This window comes from Cnephaeus nilssonii (genome assembly GCF_951640355.1).
Source record: "Cnephaeus nilssonii genome assembly, chromosome: 17".
NCBI lineage: Eukaryota > Metazoa > Chordata > Mammalia > Chiroptera > Vespertilionidae > Cnephaeus > Cnephaeus nilssonii.
The window spans coordinates 41,376,086-41,395,713 of NC_137088.1; the positions used below are offsets into that span (position 1 = coordinate 41,376,086).

General features: G+C 58.0%; 1 protein-coding gene across 3 annotated transcripts in view; it reads left to right on the forward strand.

Moving 5' to 3' along the window:
• The first annotated feature begins 490 nt into the window (after positions 1-490).
• Positions 491-19,628, forward strand: part of PRKCD (protein kinase C delta) — a 30,665-nt gene continuing 11,527 nt past the window's right edge. For 2 of the 3 annotated variants that reach the window (XM_079795113.1, XM_079795115.1), the window contains exons 1-4: positions 587-601; positions 3,925-4,041; positions 17,847-17,969; positions 19,073-19,272. In XM_079795113.1, coding sequence (XP_079651239.1) covers positions 17,855-17,969; positions 19,073-19,272 — 315 coding nt within the window. In that variant the 5' untranslated portion in view covers positions 587-601; positions 3,925-4,041; positions 17,847-17,854. Of the gene's footprint in view, positions 602-3,924; positions 4,042-17,846; positions 17,970-19,072; positions 19,273-19,628 lie in introns of all 3 variants that reach the window. The other variant, XM_079795114.1, reaches the window with a different exon arrangement.

A 19,628-nucleotide genomic window follows, 5' to 3' on the forward strand; every position in this document is an offset into this window, starting at 1 on the left:
AAGAGGGAGGCCAGGCGAGGCGGGCCAGCTGGCCGGCGGGGAGTCCCAGGCGTGGGCGCCGGGATCTGGGGAACCCCAGCCGGCGCCTCCCGGCCTGGGTGCGTGGGGCTGGGGCTGGGGGCAGCGTCCCCCGTCCTTGGGCCTCCGCGTCCGCTGTAAAAGGGGGTTCCTTCTAAAGGCTGCTGCACGCACTGATGGGGGTTGGGGGCGAGGTGTGCCGGGAGGACCGAGAGGCCTAGACTGAGTGATCCGCGCAGGGAGGGGAGGCGCGGGACCCTCCGCTCCCGGCGGGCGGGGGCGGGGCCTGCGCGGGGCGGGCCCTGCGCGGGGCGGGGCGGGGCCGGGCCGGCACCTGGGTGAGGTTGCGCCGCCCCGCCCCTTCGTACTTCCGTGTGCAGCGGCCCGGGAGGGAGGTGCTGCCCCGGGGTCCCCCGAGCGACCACCGCACCCGCCGCCGCGCCGAGGCCGGGGGGATACTTCCCCAGCCGCCGGGCCGTCCCGGTCGGGGCCCCCCGATTCCCGCCCGCGCGCACGCCCCGGAGCCGGCCGGGAGCCGGACCCCAGCCGCCGCGACCCCAGGCGCCTGGCCCCGCGCCCGGAGGTGAGTGAGGGCCGAGCCCTTCGCGGGACCCGGGCTACCCCGAGGGCGCGCCGCCCCTCCCTTCCCCCTCCCCGCTCCGGTTCCCGTTTCCGAAACTGAGAAACAGCCGCGGCCAGGCGAAGTGCCGCCGCGCTCCGGGACCCGCCGGTGTCTCCGTCCCCCGTCTGTCCGTCCCTCCGTCCAGTCGCAGGGGTCGAGGCCAGCGCGTCCGTCTGCTCCCGGTCCTTCTGCCCGCCTGCGCCCCAGCTCCTCCTCCCGTCCTCCCGTTCCTCCCGTCCCTCCCGTTCCTCCCGAATCCCCGGGATCTTCTCTTCGTCCATCTGTCCCCAACCCCTCTGCGTTCCCCTGTCCGCCTGTCCTTAAAGGAATCCCTGTCTGTCTGTCCTTCGCCCTCCGCGTGCCCCATCGCCCCATCCAGTCCACCTCCCACCGCCCCTAGATCCTGTTCTCCTCGAGCCGCGCCCCGGGCCCACGCTCGCCCCCAGCCTGTCCCGCCGTCTCTCTTTCTACCGCGGGGCTCAGGCCTCGGCTCCCGCCCCTGGGTCCTTGCCCGGCCCGCGCGGCGCCTCCTCCTCGCTCTATCTCCTCTCAGTCTCGGAGTCTCGGTCTCTCCCTCCATCTGTCTCCTGGCTGGGCGTGGTTCTAGTCTCCGCCACCTCCCCTTCCCGCCTTGCCTGCTCTGCTCCTCTGAGCCCCTTCCAGGACCTGTCTGCCCCTTCCAGGACCTGTCTGCCCCCGGCCTCTCCCCAATCCAGACCCCACGCCCCTGGGGGCCCAGCCAGATGAGGGGAGGTGGTGGGGAGAGCCAGGGTGAAAAGGCAGGAGGTGAGCACCGTCAGAACTGCTCCACTTCCCCAAATCCTCCACTGAGCCCCCCCACGTAAACCTGATCAGACAGATTCGCTCAGGGTGGGATGTTGTCCCCTGCCTTGCATGCATGGATCCTGTCTCCTGGAGCTGATTCCTCTGTAACTGGGCTTGTAGGTGTGTTGTGTGTGTGTGTGTGCTTGGGTGTTCTTTGTCACTGTCTGGAACTTGTCCCTGTGTATCCTTTTTTGCCTGTGTGATTTGCCTGTGTGTATGTATGTATATCTGTTTGGGTGTTCTGAGGCTGTGTGTGCTATGTCTTGGTGTGTTCTTTATCACCAGACTCCCCTCTAGGTGTTGGTGTGTGTGTCTGTGTGTCTTTGTGTGCCTCTATATGTGCATCTCTGTGCATCTGGAAGGTCCTTTGTTGCACACTGGGTGTGTCATGGTGACCCACTAGCCATGAGTACATTTAAGCTGTTAATTGTGGAAGTCCATGGTGTTGGGGTACCCGCCCACCAGGCTCATGTGTGAGTATATCTGTTTGAGTGTGTGTAAGTGTGTGCACCAAGGGAGGGGACTGGTCCCTTGAGTTTCCTCGTTCCTGCTGTGGACTGAGCTGGATTGTGGTGGACAGACCAGCAGAGGGCAGCTGGAGAGGGGGCGGGCAGGGGAGAGGGAGAGAGAGAATGAGAGTTAGTTGTGGAGGCGTTTGGACAGCTTTATCTGGCTATAGGGTGGTGGTGTAAGGGATCTGGTGTGTGACAGGTCTGGGCTGGGGGTGAGACTGGCGGTGGGGGCCTGTGACTGGTGGGAGACTCACAGTCTGACTGTATGAAACTGAGTGTGTGTGCTAGGGGAGTAACTGATTGTGGGGAACTGAGAGTGCTTGGGCGTGGGTGTCAGGAGCAGGAGGGATGAAACAAGGTGTGTGGTGCCTGCGCCCTGGGGTGACAGTGCTGGGAGGGAAGGTGAGAGCGCCAGTGTGTGTGTGTGTGTGTGTGTGTGTGTGTGTGTGCGCATGTGGGAGGCTGTGAGCGTTTGGGTGTGCATGCAGCACATCAAGCCCAGCCCTGGCTCCTGGGGGGGCGGGGGGGAGGCTTCCATCTCTCACCTATTCCCCAGGTTGAAAGACACCAGAGGGCAAGGCTTGGGGGTTTGTAGTGTTGTGACTAAGACCTTGGACTCTGGATCCAGGAAAGACTTGGGCACAAAAATCACTGCCTGTTAAGAGCAAGAGACCAGAGCTAGGCCTCCCTAAGGCTGTTTTCTTACCTGCGGAAGGGAGAAAGTTGTGAGGACAAGAGGGCCTGAGTCAAAGGTCCTTTTGCACAGCTTGGCCCATACTGAGTGCTCAGCACATGCTAAGTCTTATTTGGTGACCATTTACTTTCCTCCAGCTGTATGGTCCCCATTCTCTTGGGATCTGGGGCTAAATAAAAGCCTAGATAGTCCCCCAACCTAGTTTCTTGCTGGCAATGTATCTATTGCTCCCCTCCCATCCCCTTGACTAGACTGCTTGTGGGAGGGAAGATAGCTGAGACCCCCCCCCCCAGCATCTATCCCTGTTCATCCCACATGACAACCCCCCCACCCCCCCCCCACACACACACACCCTCCAGTCTCAGCAGTAGTGGTGGGGGAAAAGGAGGGGCGGTGACTTGGAGCTATGACTCCAGGGCACTGACACCATTTAGCTGGCACAGCTAATTGGAGTTTAAATTAAAATTAGAAATAACTTAAAGTACAAACAAAAAGATAAGGATGCCTCAGCCCCCAGGGAATGGTGATGGGGGTCTTCAGCTGGAAGAGGGGTTCATACCTGGGGAGGGGAATCTTTTGTGGAGGCCTGGCCTGCAGAAAAAATACTCCGGGCACCAGGGACCTTGTTGCCTTTGCCATTCTTTCCATTGAGAATCTCTGAAACTCAGTTTTTTTGTTTGATTTGTTTTGTTTTTGCTGTATAATGGGCACAGCAGTAATATGAGAATCACCTCAACTAGAATGTGCAAAACAAGGAGCAAAATCATGTCACTATTCATTTGTCACTCCCAATTTGAGTCCAGCACAGGAGCTGGCATGCCACTTCATTGGAGCCTCAGAACCACGTGGGGAGATGTCTTCTCCCCATTTTAAGGATGAGACAAACTGAGGCCCAAAGGAATTCCCCAGGCCACAAAGTGGTGATAATTGATTGCACCCTAGTTCTCCCAGGCCCACAGGGCAACCTCTTGCAGATAGGAGGATTAGAAACAGAGTTCTTGCTATTTCTATATGTAGCCCGGAAAGGCTCTGAGGACTGAGACAGCGTTCCAACCCCTAGCATGGAGCGAATACATAACCAGTGCCCTGGAAAAGTTGGGCCCAACACCCTGTTTCACAGAAGAGAAAGTCAAGTTCAAAGAGACCTGAAGTCTTAGAGTCAGACAAGGCTGAACCAGGCGTGTGTTGGTTGTGCTGGGGAGAGCCTGTTTGGTGACGCTTCCCCGCTCAGCTCTTTTCTCTTGTTCCTGCAGGTCTACTGGAAACTGGCCCAGGTGAGGGCAGCAGGCCTACTTCTCCTGGTGGTTGTGGTGTGGTGGCGGTGGTGGCAGGAGCCAGGACTAAGGGCAAGGGGGAGCCGGGAGCCCCAGGTAAGACTAGGTCCTCTGAGACAGATGGACAGTGGACAGGGTGGACTTCCTCTTTGGGTTCCTCCCCTTCCTCCCTGGAACACAACTCGGTGGGGCAGCACACAGAGCCCTTGGTCTGGGTGTGGGGCCTGGGTGCCCAGAGGGGGCAGCAGTTTGCCTGGTGAATGAGTGCTGCTTGCCTGGAACTGGCTTCTGGCCCAGCAAAGGTTTTGATCTTGGAGCTCAGAGGCCTGGGGCCCAGCAGTAGTTTGGGGTGAGGAGTAGTGACACTTTGCTGGTCAGAGAGAAGGTGTGTGTGAGCCAAGGGTTGCAGGTGGGTGTATCAGCTTTTCCGTGGTCGCTTATCTCTGCTCCAGGCTGTCCTCACAATCACACAGGGAAACTGAGGTTCGCCCTGGGTCCTACAGTGAGTGGGTTGGACACTGACCTGGGAATGGAACGAAGTCTCCCAGCTCCTGGTACAATGAGCTCTCCTCTACACCCATTCCTACATTTCCCCAGCCTCTCTGGGGCCAGAGGAGGGAGTCTAAATCTCCCTTCCCAGCCTTCAGATGGAGGACGAGCTGGGCAGAGTCGCTAAGGGGTAATGGGGAAGGCTGCCGTCTCTGAGGCCCTTTACAAAGCTAGAAATCCTTTTCTTGGTGGCCGGCCTTGCCTCCTTCAGTCCCCATTGTAAGGAAGACAGCCCTGTGAACTTACCCATTGCGTGTCCAGAGCCCAGTGAGCGGGATTCTGGGGCATGGTGGGAGATTCTGAGAGCACAGAACCTAGGGAGTGACGGTGGGGAGGGGTGGCAAAGGTGGTCTTTTCTCCAGGAGTCCTTCCTGATCATTTCCCCATTCCCACCCCTCTGGCTGTCAAGCACCTACAAGTCTTGGGGGTCAGTAGACAAGTGGGCCTTACTGGGGATTGGGGTGCAGGGGTGGGAGTGGGGACTGAACGAAAACAGCGTCTCCACTGGGTCTTCTGTTTATTCGACCTACCTGCAAACCTGGTGGGAGGAGGTGATGTGCTCTTGGCTGCTGAGCCTATGCTACCTGAGTTCAGGAACCCTTCCCCCTTCTTCCCCTCCCCCCAGCACTGAGCCTCATTCCCTCAGAAATTCAATTGATTAGCCTTGGAGCCAGCCCACTTTCTTTTAAAAATATATTTTTTTTATTGATTTTTAGAAAGAAAAAGGGAGTGGGAGAGAGAGAAACATCAATGGGAGAGCGAAATATCAATCATCTGCCTCCTACAGGTGCCCCACTGGGATCAAGCCCGAAACCCAGGCATGTGCCCTGACTGGAATCACACCAGCAATCCTTTGGTGCACAGGATGAAGCTCAGCCAACTGAACCACACCAGCCAGGGCAGAGCCAGCCCACTTTCAACTCTTAAAATATTACCGACCTAGCCCTAGCTGGTTTGGCTCAGTGGATAGAGCGTCAGCCTGTGGACTGAAGGGTCCTGAGTTTGAGTCTGGTCAAGGGCATGTGCCTGGGTTGCGGGCTCAACTCCCAGGAGGGGGCGTGCAGGAGGCAGCCGATCAATGATTCTCTCTCATCATTGATGTTTCTATCTCCCTCTCCTTTTCTCTCTGAAATCAATGAAAAAAAATATTTTTAAAAAATAAAATAAAATATTATTTAAAAATAATAATAAAATAAAATAAAATATAGTTGGCATAGACATACACTCACAAAACCGGAGGCTGCGCTTGGCACCCATGCCCACAAGTGCCTGCACATGCACGTGCGCACAGGTACACAGGTGTTCACATGCACTCACCCACAGGCATGCTCCGACATGCTCACCCAGTCACCATGCACTCAGATGCCTGCCCACACACACCACACTGTGCCCATTCCAGGTCAGGAAGGGGGGATCCGTGGTCAGAGTCACAGCCCCGCTTGTATCTGGCACTGAGCGTGAGGTTTGAGGGTGGCTGTGACCACGGGTGCTCCAGGGGGCTGGGACACCATGGGAGATGGGCTCTGCCCGGGCATTCGCTAGCTATCCTGCCCAGCTGGCCCAGTCCTCCAGGCTGACTCGGGCTTGGCAGTGGAGTTGGGGGAGCGAGGGGGTGGGGGAAGGGCCGTGTCAGCTGTGCCGGCACCGTTTGTGGCTGCTGCCACAGAGGAGGAAGTGGGCTGCCTGTGGTCATTGGGCCACGGTGCTCACAGGCTGGGGGGCGGGGGGTGTCCCACCGCTCTTCGGTGTCCGGTGTGCATGCCTGGTGGAAGTGGAGGGCGGGAATGCAGAAAGGGTCCTTCTTTTGGGCGGTCTGTGCACTTTCCAAGGACTGGGGGCCAGGGGGGAGGCCCGTCTGTCCGAGGTGTTTCCGGAGGCTCACTTCCTCTGGGCTGCCCAGGATGTGGTTTCGTAGCAGGACTGACCAGCCTTCCATCTGAGGCTTGCCCTGCCAGCCTTGTCTGTGAGGGAAGTAGCATTTGGCCAGTGGATTAGGCCGACTGACCAGGCTTTCCAGAGCCAGGGCTGGCCAGGCCTTGATGGAGGCTTGGGGAGCCCTCTGCCATGAAACCCTCCACAATCCTGGCTTCACTCTTGCTCCAAGCCAAGGCTCAGAGCGTTAGATCTGGGGGCACGGCCCCCTGTGTGTGAGTGGCCATGGCTGGGCTGCATCTCTGGGATGAGGTGGCTCCAAGCAGCTATATGAATGAACCTGGGCAAGTGGCTTTGATGCTCAGTGCCTCAGTTTCCCCCACTGACAAATGAGAGAACGATAGCATTTGCCTTTGTGGGGTTGTGCCAGAAACAACAGATAATGTATGCAAAGTGGCTAGCAGTGTGCCTGGCACATTGTTAGTAGTTATGTAAAGCACTTAGCACCCGGTTCATGTAACTTCAAAACACAGCAAGTGGTACTTGCTGGGGCTATTATGTCAGATGGCCTGGGCACTGGCCCAGTGTCACAGGGCCAGGTGCTGAGAAGCCGGGTCTCTGGCTCCCTCATGCCCCCTGGATTCTGCCTTCAGAGGCCATGCTGCAGGGCGGGGAGGGTTCCGTGGGTTCAGTAGGTTCTCTGTCCTCCGAGAAGAGGAGCTCCAGGGTGAAGCAGCTGTGCCCACTCAGCGGCCCAGCCCCCTCCTGCTCTGCTCCCCTTCGCTCTCTTTCAAAGAGAGAAGAATAGATCTCATGACAAATAGAGGGGAAAGGTAGTCCAAAGCTGTCTGCTACCCCCTCAGGCCTCTCTTGCCCCCCCCCTTATCTTGCCCCCCTCCCCCCAGGACATTGGGCTTGGAGAAGCTGAGGCTGGCAATGAGGGGGTGGATGGTGAGCCCTCCTGCCAGCCTGCCTACACTTCAGACCCCTGGAGTCAGTCTTTGGACTGGGGATGGAGGCGGACATCTGGGGCTGATGGTGGCTAGAGGAGTGGGGAGAGCTAGAAATACCCGCCACACACACATCCTTGACAAATGCCAGTGGATGGCAGGACCCTGCCTGTCTCTCAGACGAGGGTGAGCCGAGCTTTGGCCTTTGCTATCCGGCGCCAAGAGGCTTGGGACCTCAGGTGTGGGAGTGGTAATGATGGTGGGGTAGTTGGCAGGTGCTGGGAGGCTAGAGGGCTGGAGATTAGCATTTCCCCGGGCTAAGAGTGTGAGGGCATCCTGAAGGTTTAGGAGCAAGACCTCTGCAGGCATCAGACAGACCTGGGTTCAAATTCTTGCTGGATCTGTACTGGCTATGTACTCTGGAGCCAGGGACTGGACTGCTTTGAGCCTCAGTTGCCTCATCTGTGCAATGGGTCATTGTGGACCGGGACAGAGGAGTAAAGGAAGGCAGTGGCTGAGGAGGTCAGGGGGGTAATGAGGGAGGTTGGGTGGGGCAGGACAGAGAGAGGAGTCTGGGTTTATCAGAGGGGAAACGAGAAACATTGGGGGCTTAGGTAGGGGGTGATGAGATCTTAAAAGACCCACCTAATTACTGAGGCAGAAGACTGTAGGGGCCAGACCAGAGGGTGGAGAGCACTGAGCAGGCAGGTGCAGGGCCTGGGGTGGTGGGGGTGCCTAGATGGGGACGGAGGCAGAGAGAAGAATGGACTTCAGGATAGACTGCAGAGGCAGAAATGATGGTGTTGCCGTGTAGGGAGGAAGGGGGAGGAGGAAAACGACCCCCAGGTGTCTGGCCTGAACTACTGGGCAAGCACTGGTGCTGCCGGGAGATGGGGGGCAGCTGGGTGGGGAACATCGGTGGGTCTATTTTGGATGTATTTGAGTACCTCTAGAGCGTGTGAGGTCAGGGAGGCAGGTGGCTCAGGAAGGTCTGGGCTGAAAGCCAAGAGGTAGCATGTACAGCCCAGGCTGGGGGGGAGAGGGCTCCGCGGGCCTTTGGTGGAGGCTCTGGGTCCAGGTCCAGATGACGGTCCTTTGAAGGTCCCTGCCAAGGTGCCCGGGAGGGCAGGCTTGTGGTGGCTGCGCTGCTGTTTTCACAACAGCCCCGGAAGCTTTGGATCAGTCTGTGGCTGTGTTGGGTAAACAGGTGCAATGGAGCAGCCAGTCGACAAGGCCCAAGGCTGGCTCAGATGTCTGCTTGCTGTGGGCTGTGGGTGTTGGGGGCTGGTGGGTGGGGGAAGATAGGAGGGTTGCAGGATCTTATAGTATCAGGGCTGGAGAAAGCTTAGAAGTACTCATTGTCAGGATAGGGAAACTGAGGCCCTGAGAGGGACAGCAGCTGGCCTGGGGCCTGCCCGTGGACTCGGGCTTCCTTTGCCCAGCCCAGTCTCTTCCCAGAGCAGCAGACCAAAGCAGGTCACTGCAGGGCTGGGTGGCTTGAGAGAGCCCCGTTACCTCCGGATCCAAAGAAGTTTGGAGGCTCCTGGGAATGGGGCTAGGAGCTGCACTCAGCACAGCCTCCCAGGCTGGATCATTCCCTTTTACACATGACGCCAGAGTGCCATGGCCAAGCTCTCAGGGCACTCAGGGCAGACCAGATCAGAGCTAGACCTGCCCAGCCCACACTCAGGCCCCCACCTGCCGTGGGACGGCACACACAGTCCTGCCTCTCTCTAGCTTTCTTCTGATCCCTAAAGTGCGGGGGCATCTGTGGGGACTGACAACAAAAGCCTTAGGGGCCATCTCCCCTTCTCCCAAACACAAAGATGATTGTCAACAAGCAGGGAAATCATGGCACCTCTGTGGGTGCAGAGAGAAGGGCTGAGGGGTAGACTTGGGGCCTGTCCCTGTAGGTGGGGTGGAGGAGCCGTTCCCTCCCCAACCACGCGCACATGCCCTTGCCCCACTGGAGAACCAGGGAGCAGCCCTGTTGGCTTTGTGTAAATCGTCCCACCTCTCTTGGTCAGTTTCTGCCCAGTGAAGGTCATGTGTGGGGTGCCTGGCATAGCCATCCCTCCTGCACAGGTTCAAGCCCTCCCCTTCTGTGTGCCAGGCCTGTGACTGCCTCATCCTCATCCTCATCCTCCAGCTTCTGCTGACTTCCCCTCCGACCGGTGGGCAGGCGAGAAGGCCTGCCCAGCAATGAGCCTGACCCTCCCACTCCTTCCCTGACCCTTCCCTGAACTTTGGACTTTGTTCTGGGCCAGGAGGGACTTTCTCCTCCTCCCTCTGTGGGGAAGCCCAGCCTGCCCGACACCCGGCTGCCCTCCCTTCTTCCAGCCACTGTGCCCAGGAGCTGCCTTAGAAAAAGCTACATTTGGACTTTCCTGGGGCCAGATCCTAGTCAGACGTGTGTGGGTCCTTCAAGACTTGTGCTTCTCTTTGAGCATGTGGATCTCTCTGTGCTGATAAATGCACGAGGGTAGTAATGCCCTGTGTGGTCTGCGTGGGCCTGGATGTCTGTCGACACCTGAGAGCCATTGAGTCGGGGGATGTTTCTCAGTGTGTGTGTCACTTGAGTTGTCATAGGAGTGTGTATATGCCTGTGGCTGCAGCTGTCTGTGTCCAACTGCAGGCAGGCTCCTCATGTGTAACTGTGTGTTTGGGTTGGTGGGTGTGCCATGTGTGAGGTTATTCTGGGAGAGGTCCTGACATACCCCCACCCTGGCTCCTCACAGAGGCCCCCTTGTCCTCAGTCCTGCCATGAAGGGCCCTTTCTTTCTTTCTCCCTGTGGCTGAGCCAAGGGCTTCCCCAATCCTACAGCTAGCTGGGGGACTCAAAACCTGTGCCTGGTGTGGGCGGTGCCCCCGAGGAGGTCCTACCCCTCCCCCACACCCCCCACACACATGCTGGCAAGAGCAGGTGTGAGCTGATGCCAGCCAGGGTTCCAAGTCCTGCTTCTCAGACTCTCTGGCTGGGCAGGCCCATGGCACCTCTGCTCATCCTCAGACTGAAGCTCTCCTTGACCCTCCAGCCAACAGGACCTCCAGCTCCCGTGCTGCCCCAGCCCCCCTCCCTCCCTCCATGCCTGAGCAGTGGTCATAGCCTCCTCTGAGCACATATTTAAGTGACTGTCCCCACCAACCTGTGGGGTCTATGAGCCTGGCGTGTCTTGTCACTCTGGTGAGGAGAGCTGGGGGCGACCTGGGGCTGGGGTGGGCTGCACCCCATCATGTGCAGATATCGCATGCATGTGTTTTCTGGGGAAGAGGGCCCAGGTCTTTCATTGGCTCTTAAGGTATAGTCACCCCTTTTGCAACTGCAAGTTTCAGTCACGCTGCCCACGCGTCTCCACGGATTCCCCTCTAATTCCAGTGGGCTGGGCCCAGCAGTGGGCTTTTTCAATGACCCTGGGACAGTTAGGTGTTCCATAAGGGCTGAGAAGGGTGAGCTAGAGGCAGAGGCACTGCCCAGACAACAGACCCAAGTCCTCCGCAGGAGCAGGATCCCAGACACCTGCACAGGGTGCCTGCTGGGATGAGTGGGGGGGAGTAGGGGATGGGCATGGTGCCAGGGAGCAGCTGGCTTCCTGGGGAGTGGGGAAGGATCCAGGTCTAACCTTTAGAACTGTCTGGAAGGATACATAGGAATTCAGGAGGACAGTCTGAGGGAACTGCATATGCAAAAACAGGGAGGCTTGAAAGTGGGGCACAGGCTGAGGCAATGGCTTTCTCCAAGGTCGGTGGGAGCCAGGAGCTTCCAAGCTGTGGGGAGAATGAATAGAGAGTGGCAAGGAGGAGGGGTCTCTGGGGAAAGGGGGGAGAGTCTAGGCAGTGGCTGGTGTGTGGGGGCTGAGGGAGGGGATGGGAAGGAGCCTTGCGGCTGAGGCTCCTGTCCTGGGGAGGAGCAGGTGTGGAGAGCACCCCTTGTCCTGGGACCATAGCTGGTCCTCCTCCCAGGACAGGACTGGGCACGTGGAGGCTGGCGTGCAGGCCCTGGTGGGGGGCCGTGAAAGGTCTTGCTAACCCTTCCTCCCCACCCCCTGCTCTTCTTGCTGGGCCATTTCCTGGGTTGTGAAACCCTTGTGGCCTCCTCAACTTGCTTCCGTAGGGGAAGGCCGCCTGGGAGGCCATCCTCCCAGCCAGGCTGCTACCCGCCTGCCCAGCTTGGCAGCTTCCGCCACACCCGGCCCCTGCCCTGTTGCAACTCTGCCAGGGCCAGCCCCGCTCCCTGCTGCTGATCACACTGCCCTCACTCCTCTGGCCTTCCACCGCCTGGGCCTCATGTGCCTCCCGCCTCCTTCATTCAACCTTCAAGGCCTTTGTGGGCTGGACTTCGCAGGTCCACGCAGGGTCTGCATCTCTAGGAGGGCCTAGCCTGACACCACCGCCACCCAGTCGTGGTGGTGCTGTCCATGGGCAGGCAGCAGGCGCCGCCCCAAGGCTGGGCAGGAGAGGGTTGCCTTCGAGGGGCATCTCTGCTCCTCGGGGTCTGTTTAAGGGTGCAGACCTCAGACCCACCAGGTGGCCTCAGCTGTCTCCTCACCCTGGTGTACTGGAGCTCTGCAGGCCACCTCTCACTTGCCTGGCACACTTTCTAAGGGACCCTCCCTCCCGGTTCACACCCACTCCAAAAGCCTGGCCAAGGCCTTTCTTCTCAGGCCCCCCTTTGCTCCCCTGTCCAGTGGGTATCACCCTGTGGCCTGTGAGGCAGAACCAAATGCCAGGGAAGGGCTGGGGCGGAGGGGCCAGGTCAGCTCTGCAGGCCGGGGACCCTCATTGTCTTCGGTTTCCCCATCTATACATTCACATCAGTCTCTAAAGGCCCATCTCTTGGGAGATAGTTTGGCTTGCTGGGTTTTATTTTTCCTCTTTAACGAAGTCATTATCAAACAATTACACACGATTGTAGAAAAATCAGAAAATGCATTCCTGTTCCCGGTGGTGCCACCCCTCAGGCTATGTCCCCTCCATGCCTCCTCTGTTGGGACACACTGATGTGCACGCGTGTGGATGTGTAACATGCATACTTGTCCTCTGTGTCCGGGGCGCTCCCACTGCCCCGGACTGGCTGGGAGCAGGTTCCCGCCGCCCCGAGGAGGTGCCCTGCTCTGGCCTGGCCGAGCACCACCTCTTCTTCTCTCTGGTGCTGGCCGATGGCAGGGTGAGGACCCTTCTCCCCCTGGGACTGGAACCCAGCATTGCCAAGCCTTCCCTGTTGTGAAAACCGGACGCTGGACAAGAGGGAAGGCAGCAGTTCAGGGTCTGTCATTGTATAGAAGGGGGCAGTCCTCAAGGTCAGCCTAGGACCAGCCTGCAGGGGGTTGGGTGGATAGACTCTGATCAAGCACAGGTACCTGTCTCCTGCTGTCCTCACCTCTCTGTTTGCTCTCTCTGTCCTCATGAGTGTGTTGTGTGTGCTGCTCCTGGCCCATTTATTTCTCTACTTCTGCCCCCTCTTTCCCTTCATCTCCTCTTTCTGACATGGCACACTGGGAAGAACGTGGCAGACCTGGATTCAAGTCCTTCTTCCACCATTTACTGTCCGTGTGATCTGAGGCAAATCACTTAGCCTCTCTGAGCCTGTTTTTTCATCAGTAAAATACCCACCTTCTGGACCTGCACAGGGATAGAATATGCTAATGTAATTACACGGCCTCAGAAAATGACAGTCCTTCTTATAAGTGGGGGCTCTGATATTTGCACCCAGACCCTTTGACTCCAAGTCAAGTGTTCTCTGTTTCATTGGGCTGCCTTCACTTTGGGTTAGAGAAGCAGCAGCATAGAGACTCGGAGCCCACAGGCAGCTGGGAAAGGCCTGGCTGGCCTCAGCTGGCTCCAAGGAGATGGTCCCCAGGGAACCCTGTGTAGGGTCCAGCCCCTGCCACCTCCATGGCCCTGCAGAGCAGTGATGAGGCTGAGCCCGTGGCCTTCCTCTGGGGCCTGTGAGCCTGGGCCTATTTGCATGGGGCTATAAATAGTTGGCACACCTTGCTTTTGTGCCGTTATTTTACCTCCTGGCCTTCCCACCAGTGTTCAGACGTCCTGTGAAGTAAGTGGGCAACCCTGGCTCCACTGTGCAGTGGGGGACTGGTGTGCAGGGACCCGGGGTCCCTTAGAGTCACACAGTGGTGGAAGGAGATGCCGGCTCATGGGGTCTCTCTCTCTCCTGGGGTCCGGGCAGTACAGTTGGGGTAGAGGAGGTGATAGAGCCTGGCAGGACCAGGCTCTGGTTTTAGACCTAGGAATTAGGGCGAGGTCTCCCTCCATGTGGCACTGTGGCCTGGTGGTACAGGTTTGGGGCCAGAGCCCACTGTGGTTGTGGTTTTCCCCTGGTGGCTTCTAGCTAACTGTGAGCCAGCAGCTGCTCTGAGTGTGGCTGCAAAGAGCTGGAGGCTCAGCCCGGGCTCTGACACCCCCGTTCTCTCCTCCTTGTAACTGGGTGGTCTCCATGGACAGCTCCCGGCGGGCCTCCTGGAGGCCAGGGAGTCATGGAGTCTGTGGGCCGTCTGGGCTGGGCCCCACGGGGAGGCCGTGGGAGGAGGGGCCGCCAGCAGGTGTTTGGCACCCTCCCTGCTTCAGGGCGAGCAGCTCTGTGTTCCTGGAGACTTGGCTGCCCTGACTGAGAAGGGGGCTCAGTTATCAGGACTGTCGTCCCAGGCGGGCGGGTGGGTGGAATAGATGTGGTGGAGGATGTGAGGGTGCTTCATGCACTGAGAAGGGAGGTGCACGGGTGAGAAATGGGTGCTGCAGGCAAGAAGTAGTGGTAGCATTCAAAGACCCCACCTGAGGCCTGTGGGGTTGATGTTGGCTCTTGTCCTACACACGTTCTTGTCATGACGGCCCTGCACTAAGGGACCCTCGTCATCTGGGAATGGGGGCTGACTGAGCCTCAAAGTGGCCAAGAACCCTGCATGGAGTCCCACAGCCAGGGCAGCATTGGTGTTAGGGTGTTGCCACCAGGCAGCTTGACCATTATTTGCCCCCAGGGCCTGCCCTGGCCTCCTCTCCCCCAGGAGCCAAGCCCCTTTGTCCCTGCCCACCTCCCACTCAACCCTCATTCCCTGTGTCACTCAAAGTCCAGCGTTGCCCCAGCTGGGTCTCCAGGTTATTGTCCCAGCTGTGTCTCCAGGTTATTGTCCCAGCTGGTCTCCAGGTTATTGTCCCAGCTGTGTCTCCAGGTTATTGTCCCAGCTGTGTCTCCAGGTTATTGTCCCAGCTGGTCTCCAGGTTATTGTCCCAGCTGGTCTCCAGGTTATTGTCCCAGCTGTGTCTCCAGGTTATTGTCCCAGCTGTGTCTCCAGGTTATTGTCCCAGTTGGTCTCCAGGTTATTGCCCCAGCTGGTCTCCAGGTTATTGCCCCAGCTGGGTCTCCAGGTTATTGTCCCAGCTGGTCTCTAGGTTATTGCCCCAGCTGGTCTCCAGGTTATTGCCCCAGCTGGTCTCCAGGTTATTGTCCCAGCTGGTCTCCAGGTTATTGTCCCAGCTGGGTCTCCAGATTATTGTCCCAGCTGGGTCTCCAGGTTATTGCCCCAGCTGGGTCTCCAGGTTATTGTCCCAGCTGGGTCTCCAGGTTATTGTCCCAGCTGGGTCTCCAGGTTATTGTCCCAGCTGGGTCTCCAGGTTATTGTCCCAGCTGGGTCTCCAGGTTATTGTCCCAGCTGGGTCTCCAGGTTATTGTCCCAGCTGTGTCTCCAGGTTATTGCTTTAGGTGTATTGTCCCAGCTGAGTCTCCAGGTTATTGTCCCAGCTGGGTCTCCAGGTTATTGTCCCAGCTGTGTCTCCAGGTTATTGTCCCAGCTGTGTCTCCAGGTTATTGTCCCAGCTGGTCTCCAGGTTATTGTCCCAGCTGTGTCTCCAGGTTATTGTCCCAGCTGTGTCTCCAGGTTATTGCTTTAGGTGTATTGTCCCAGCTGAGTCTCCAGGTTATTGTCCCAGCTGTGTCTCCAGGTTATTGCTTTAGGTGTATTGTCCCAGCTGAGTCTCCAGGTTATTGTCCCAGCTGGGTCTCCAGGTTATTGTCCCAGCTGTGTCTCCAGGTTATTGTCCCAGCTGTGTCTCCAGGTTATTGCTTTAGGTGTATTGTCCCAGCTGAGTCTCCAGGTTATTGTCCCAGCTGGGTCTCCAGGTTATTGTCCCAGCTGGGTCTCCAGGTTATTGCTTTAGGTGTATTGTCCCAGCTGAGTCTCCAGGTTATTGTCCCAGCTGTGTCTCCAGGTTATTGTCCCAGCTGTGTCTCCAGGTTATTGCTTTAGGTGTATTGTCCCAGCTGAGTCTCCAGGTTATTGTCCCAGCTGTGTCTCCAGGTTATTGCTTTAGGTGTATTGTCCCAGCTGAGTCTCCAGGTTATTGTCCCAGCTGGGTCTCCAGGTTATTGTCCCAGCTGTGTCTCCAGGTTATTGTCCCAGCTGTGTCTCCAGGTTATTGCTTTAGGTGTATTGTCCCAGCTGAGTCTCCAGGTTATTGTCCCAGCTGGGTCTCCAGGTTATTGTCCCAGCTGGGTCTCCAGGTTATTGCTTTAGGTGTATTGTCCCAGCTGAGTCTCCAGGTTATTGTCCCAGCTGGGTCTCCAGGTTATTGTCCCAGCTGGGTCTCCAGGTTATTGCTTTAGGTGTATTGTCCCAGCTGAGTCTCCAGGTTATTGTCCCAGCTGGGTCTCCAGGTTATTGTCCCAGCTGGGTCTCCAGGTTATTGCCCCTGTTAGTTCTCGAGGTTGTCTTGTGAGGAAGCATGAGGCTGAGCCATGTCTGCTGGGCTCAGACCCAGGGAAGTGGGTGCAGACATGTAGCAGTGTATGCTGTGCAGGGAGGGGCCCTGCCGGTTATTCTGGACTCTCCGGGAGCACTCACCTGGCTGCTCCAGGCATTGGACGCTGGGCCAGGCAAGGTGGCAGGAGGGGCATGATGTCCTTTCTGCCTGGGGGTTTGGGACACTCACCCAGACTCCTACACCCACTCCCAGCCAGACCCATGCAGCTCACTCCTCACATCAACATTACCTGAGTGCCCACCACCTGCCACCCACTCCACGTCCTCGCAGGCACACACATCTCCACAGCTGTGCAGCCTCGCCACATGCACCCTCACACACGCACTAACTCGCACACTCATGCATGCTCAGCCCACAGCTGGCTCTCCTCCCTTCTACTGGGAGGTCCTGGTGGCTGGCCTGGCTGGACTCAGGATGAAGGCTTTGGGGCCTGGGCTCAGATGTGAGTTCACACACCCCCTCTCACTCCCTCTGAGTAGGAGCCAGGCCCAGGCAGGGGACATGATGGCGTCTGCCCCCCCGCCCCGCCGGCCTCTCTTCTCTGCTCTGGCTGCTGGCCTCAGAGGACTGGCCATGCTATTGGGCTGGACTGCAGGCTGAGGTCAGTGTTTCCTGTGAGCTCATCTGGCTGGGAGCTCCCAGCAGACCCGCTGCTGCTCTGGCTGCCTATGGAGGAGCCAAGGGAGCCATCCCTGGGCAGGGTGGCTGCTGCATGTGTGCACATACATGTGCATGGGAGTGGTCAGTGTCTGAGTCCGCCACTCTGCGGCCTGAGTTCAGGATGGAGGAGGAGTACATATGTATGTGCATATACATGAGTGTGTGTGCCTTCAACCAGGGTTAGGGAGCACCCTCCTATGTGGCGCCTAAACCCCAAGCCAGTGTCCAAGTAGGTGTGTGAGTGTGCAAGCGTGGGCTTGCACATGTGAGCATCCCTCATGAGATACGGCCCGGAAGACCCTCAGGGTCATCTCCTGAAATGACCCTTGATTTGAGGAATGTGAGGAATGGAGGAGTTTGGGGCTAACTGGTGTGGTTTAAAAAGCAAATTCAGCATTACATTGAACATTAAAATAGTTTTATATTTAGGAAATGATTTGTTTGAAAGTGCAGGCAAACTTCCGGGAAAGCAAGAGGCCCCTGATCCTCAGGGGCTCAGGTTCAGAAGGGTCAGGCACACTGCTGTGGGCGGGGCCGTTCACTGCCCTGGCCTCTGAATGAAGTGGGCGCTTCGTCAGTGGAACTCTAACTTTAGGTTCTGGCTTGGCCTCACAGTGTCTGTTTCCCCATTTGAAAAGTGGATGTGGTCATTTTGGCCCTGCTTGTCTTCCTGGGCATTTAGGAGCAAACATTTTTGAAAACCAAGAAGGGCTGTGTGGGCAGGGTGTGGGAGGAAGGGGCGCTGTCCTCATCTTGGCCAGCACATGCTGGGTACCAGGCACATGGTAGTAGATGTGTTCAGCTGGGCATTAAAGGAGGCATTGAATGACCTTACAAATGGTTTTGTAAGGGGGTTCCCGCCTGGAGTGGGGGTCCCCAACCAAGGGGGCCCTGCCAGCCAGCTTTCGCCTGCTGTCCCATCTTCTAGTTTTACCAGGGATGCCACAAAGCTTGGCTTACCTAAAACTTCTCAACTTTAACATTTTAAGCACCATGTGGACCAAACTCAATTCTGTGAGAGCTCTGGGGGAGTGGATACCTGACCTGTTCCCGCTGGCCCTGCCCTGCTTCACCCATTCTTTCTACATAACCCCATCACAGGCCCCAACATGGCACCGTTCCTGCGCATCGCCTTCAACTCCTATGAGCTGGGCTCCCTGCAGGCCGCGGACGAGGCAAGCCAGCCCTTCTGTGCTGTGAAGATGAAGGAGGCACTCAGCACAGGTAGGGCTGGAGGCTGGACCCTGAGAGGCAGCAGCCAATGGAGCTGGGAGTCTGGGCCTGGTGGGAGGCAAAGGCGGGGCCCAGCCTTGTGCCCCAGAACCTCTGAGGGACCCTTCCTTCCTCATCCTCGCCTCCCTGCCCAGCCCAGCTATGGAGGCAGGACAGCAGAGGCCACCAGTGCCTGTGGGGCCTCCAGCACTGGCTGCATGGAGCCCTCACTGGGGCTCGAGGCTCTGGCTCCTCCTCCCCCAACAGCTTCCACCTGTCCGTGTGCCAGGCCCTGTGCTGGGCGCCGAGGACATCACAGTGCTCCAGGGATGGCCTGGCCCTGCCCTCGGGGGGCTTTCCGTCAGGTGGGGGAGCCAGACGATGAGTCCTGTGAAAGGGAAGCTGAGAGTAGGCACACTCCCAGGCTGGAGTCAGGGACATGGTCCTGGGAGAGAAGACCATTCCTTCTTGCTTCTGCCTTCATCTGGTGAGCCCTGGCTCATCTTTTAGTTCTCAGCTGAGCTGTCTCTTCCAGGAGCCTTCCCACCCCTGAGGCCGGGGCAGGCCCCCTACATGGGCAGGCCTGGAACTGGCCTTACCCAACCCAATTTCAGGACAGCTGTGATTTAACATTTACTGGAGGCATGAACTGGCCCATGTCTCTGCCTGCGACTGAGGCGCCAGGAGGGCAGGCACCCAGCTGTAACTTTTCGTTCTGCCATGTTCCTTGCCTCTAATATAGTGGCTGGCATGGGGCAGCTCTCAGCACAGGTTCACTGAGTAAGTGCATAGGGAAGGGGACATCTGGGAGGGACTGGAGGAAGAGGGAACAGCAGGGGCAAAGGCCTGGCGATGGGACCTGGCAGGACGCCCACGAGGAGCTGCCCCGGTTCAGTGTTCGGGCGTGTGTTGTGAGAGGAGGAGGCTGGTGAGGTGAGCAGAGCACAGTCTTGCAGGCTGAGCAATGGGACTCAGTCCCAAGGACACTGGGCAGCCACGTGGGCCATCGGGAGAGAGCCGGGCGGATTCTGTCGGGGCTGAAGCCTGTGGGAAGTCTGGAAAGGGGGGGACCGAGGGGCCCTTGCCTGATGTGACTGGCTTGGCCCCCACTGCAGAGCGCGGGAAGACGCTGGTGCAGAAGAAGCCCACCATGTACCCCGAGTGGAAGTCCACGTTCGACGCCCACATCTACGAGGGTCGTGTCATCCAGATCGTGCTGATGCGGGCAGCCGAGGAGCCCATTTCTGAGGTGACAGTGGGCGTGTCCGTGCTGGCCGAGCGCTGCAAGAAGAACAACGGCAAGGCCGAGTTCTGGGTGAGGGGCGCGTGAGCTGCGGTCCTGTATGCATGTGCGTGCATGCGTGCGTGTGCACCCGGGGAGAGAGCATGGCTGCTGGGTGCAGCTTTGCAGCTGAAACAGCTGAGTTCGAATCCCAGCGCTGCAACTTACCAAATCCTGGCTTTTCTGTAAAAAAGGAGAAGCTGCTAAAAGACCCTACCTCAGTGCTGGTTGCTCAGATGAAATGAGCAGCTGGATGTAAAGGGCTGATTGCAGAACCGGCACAGGGTGGGTGCTGAAGAGAGCCAGCCTTGTTATTGAAACTACCTTTTTCCCTTTTGATTTTGTCAAGGTAGGATGTGCCCATAGTAAAACATTCCACACTGTACGTA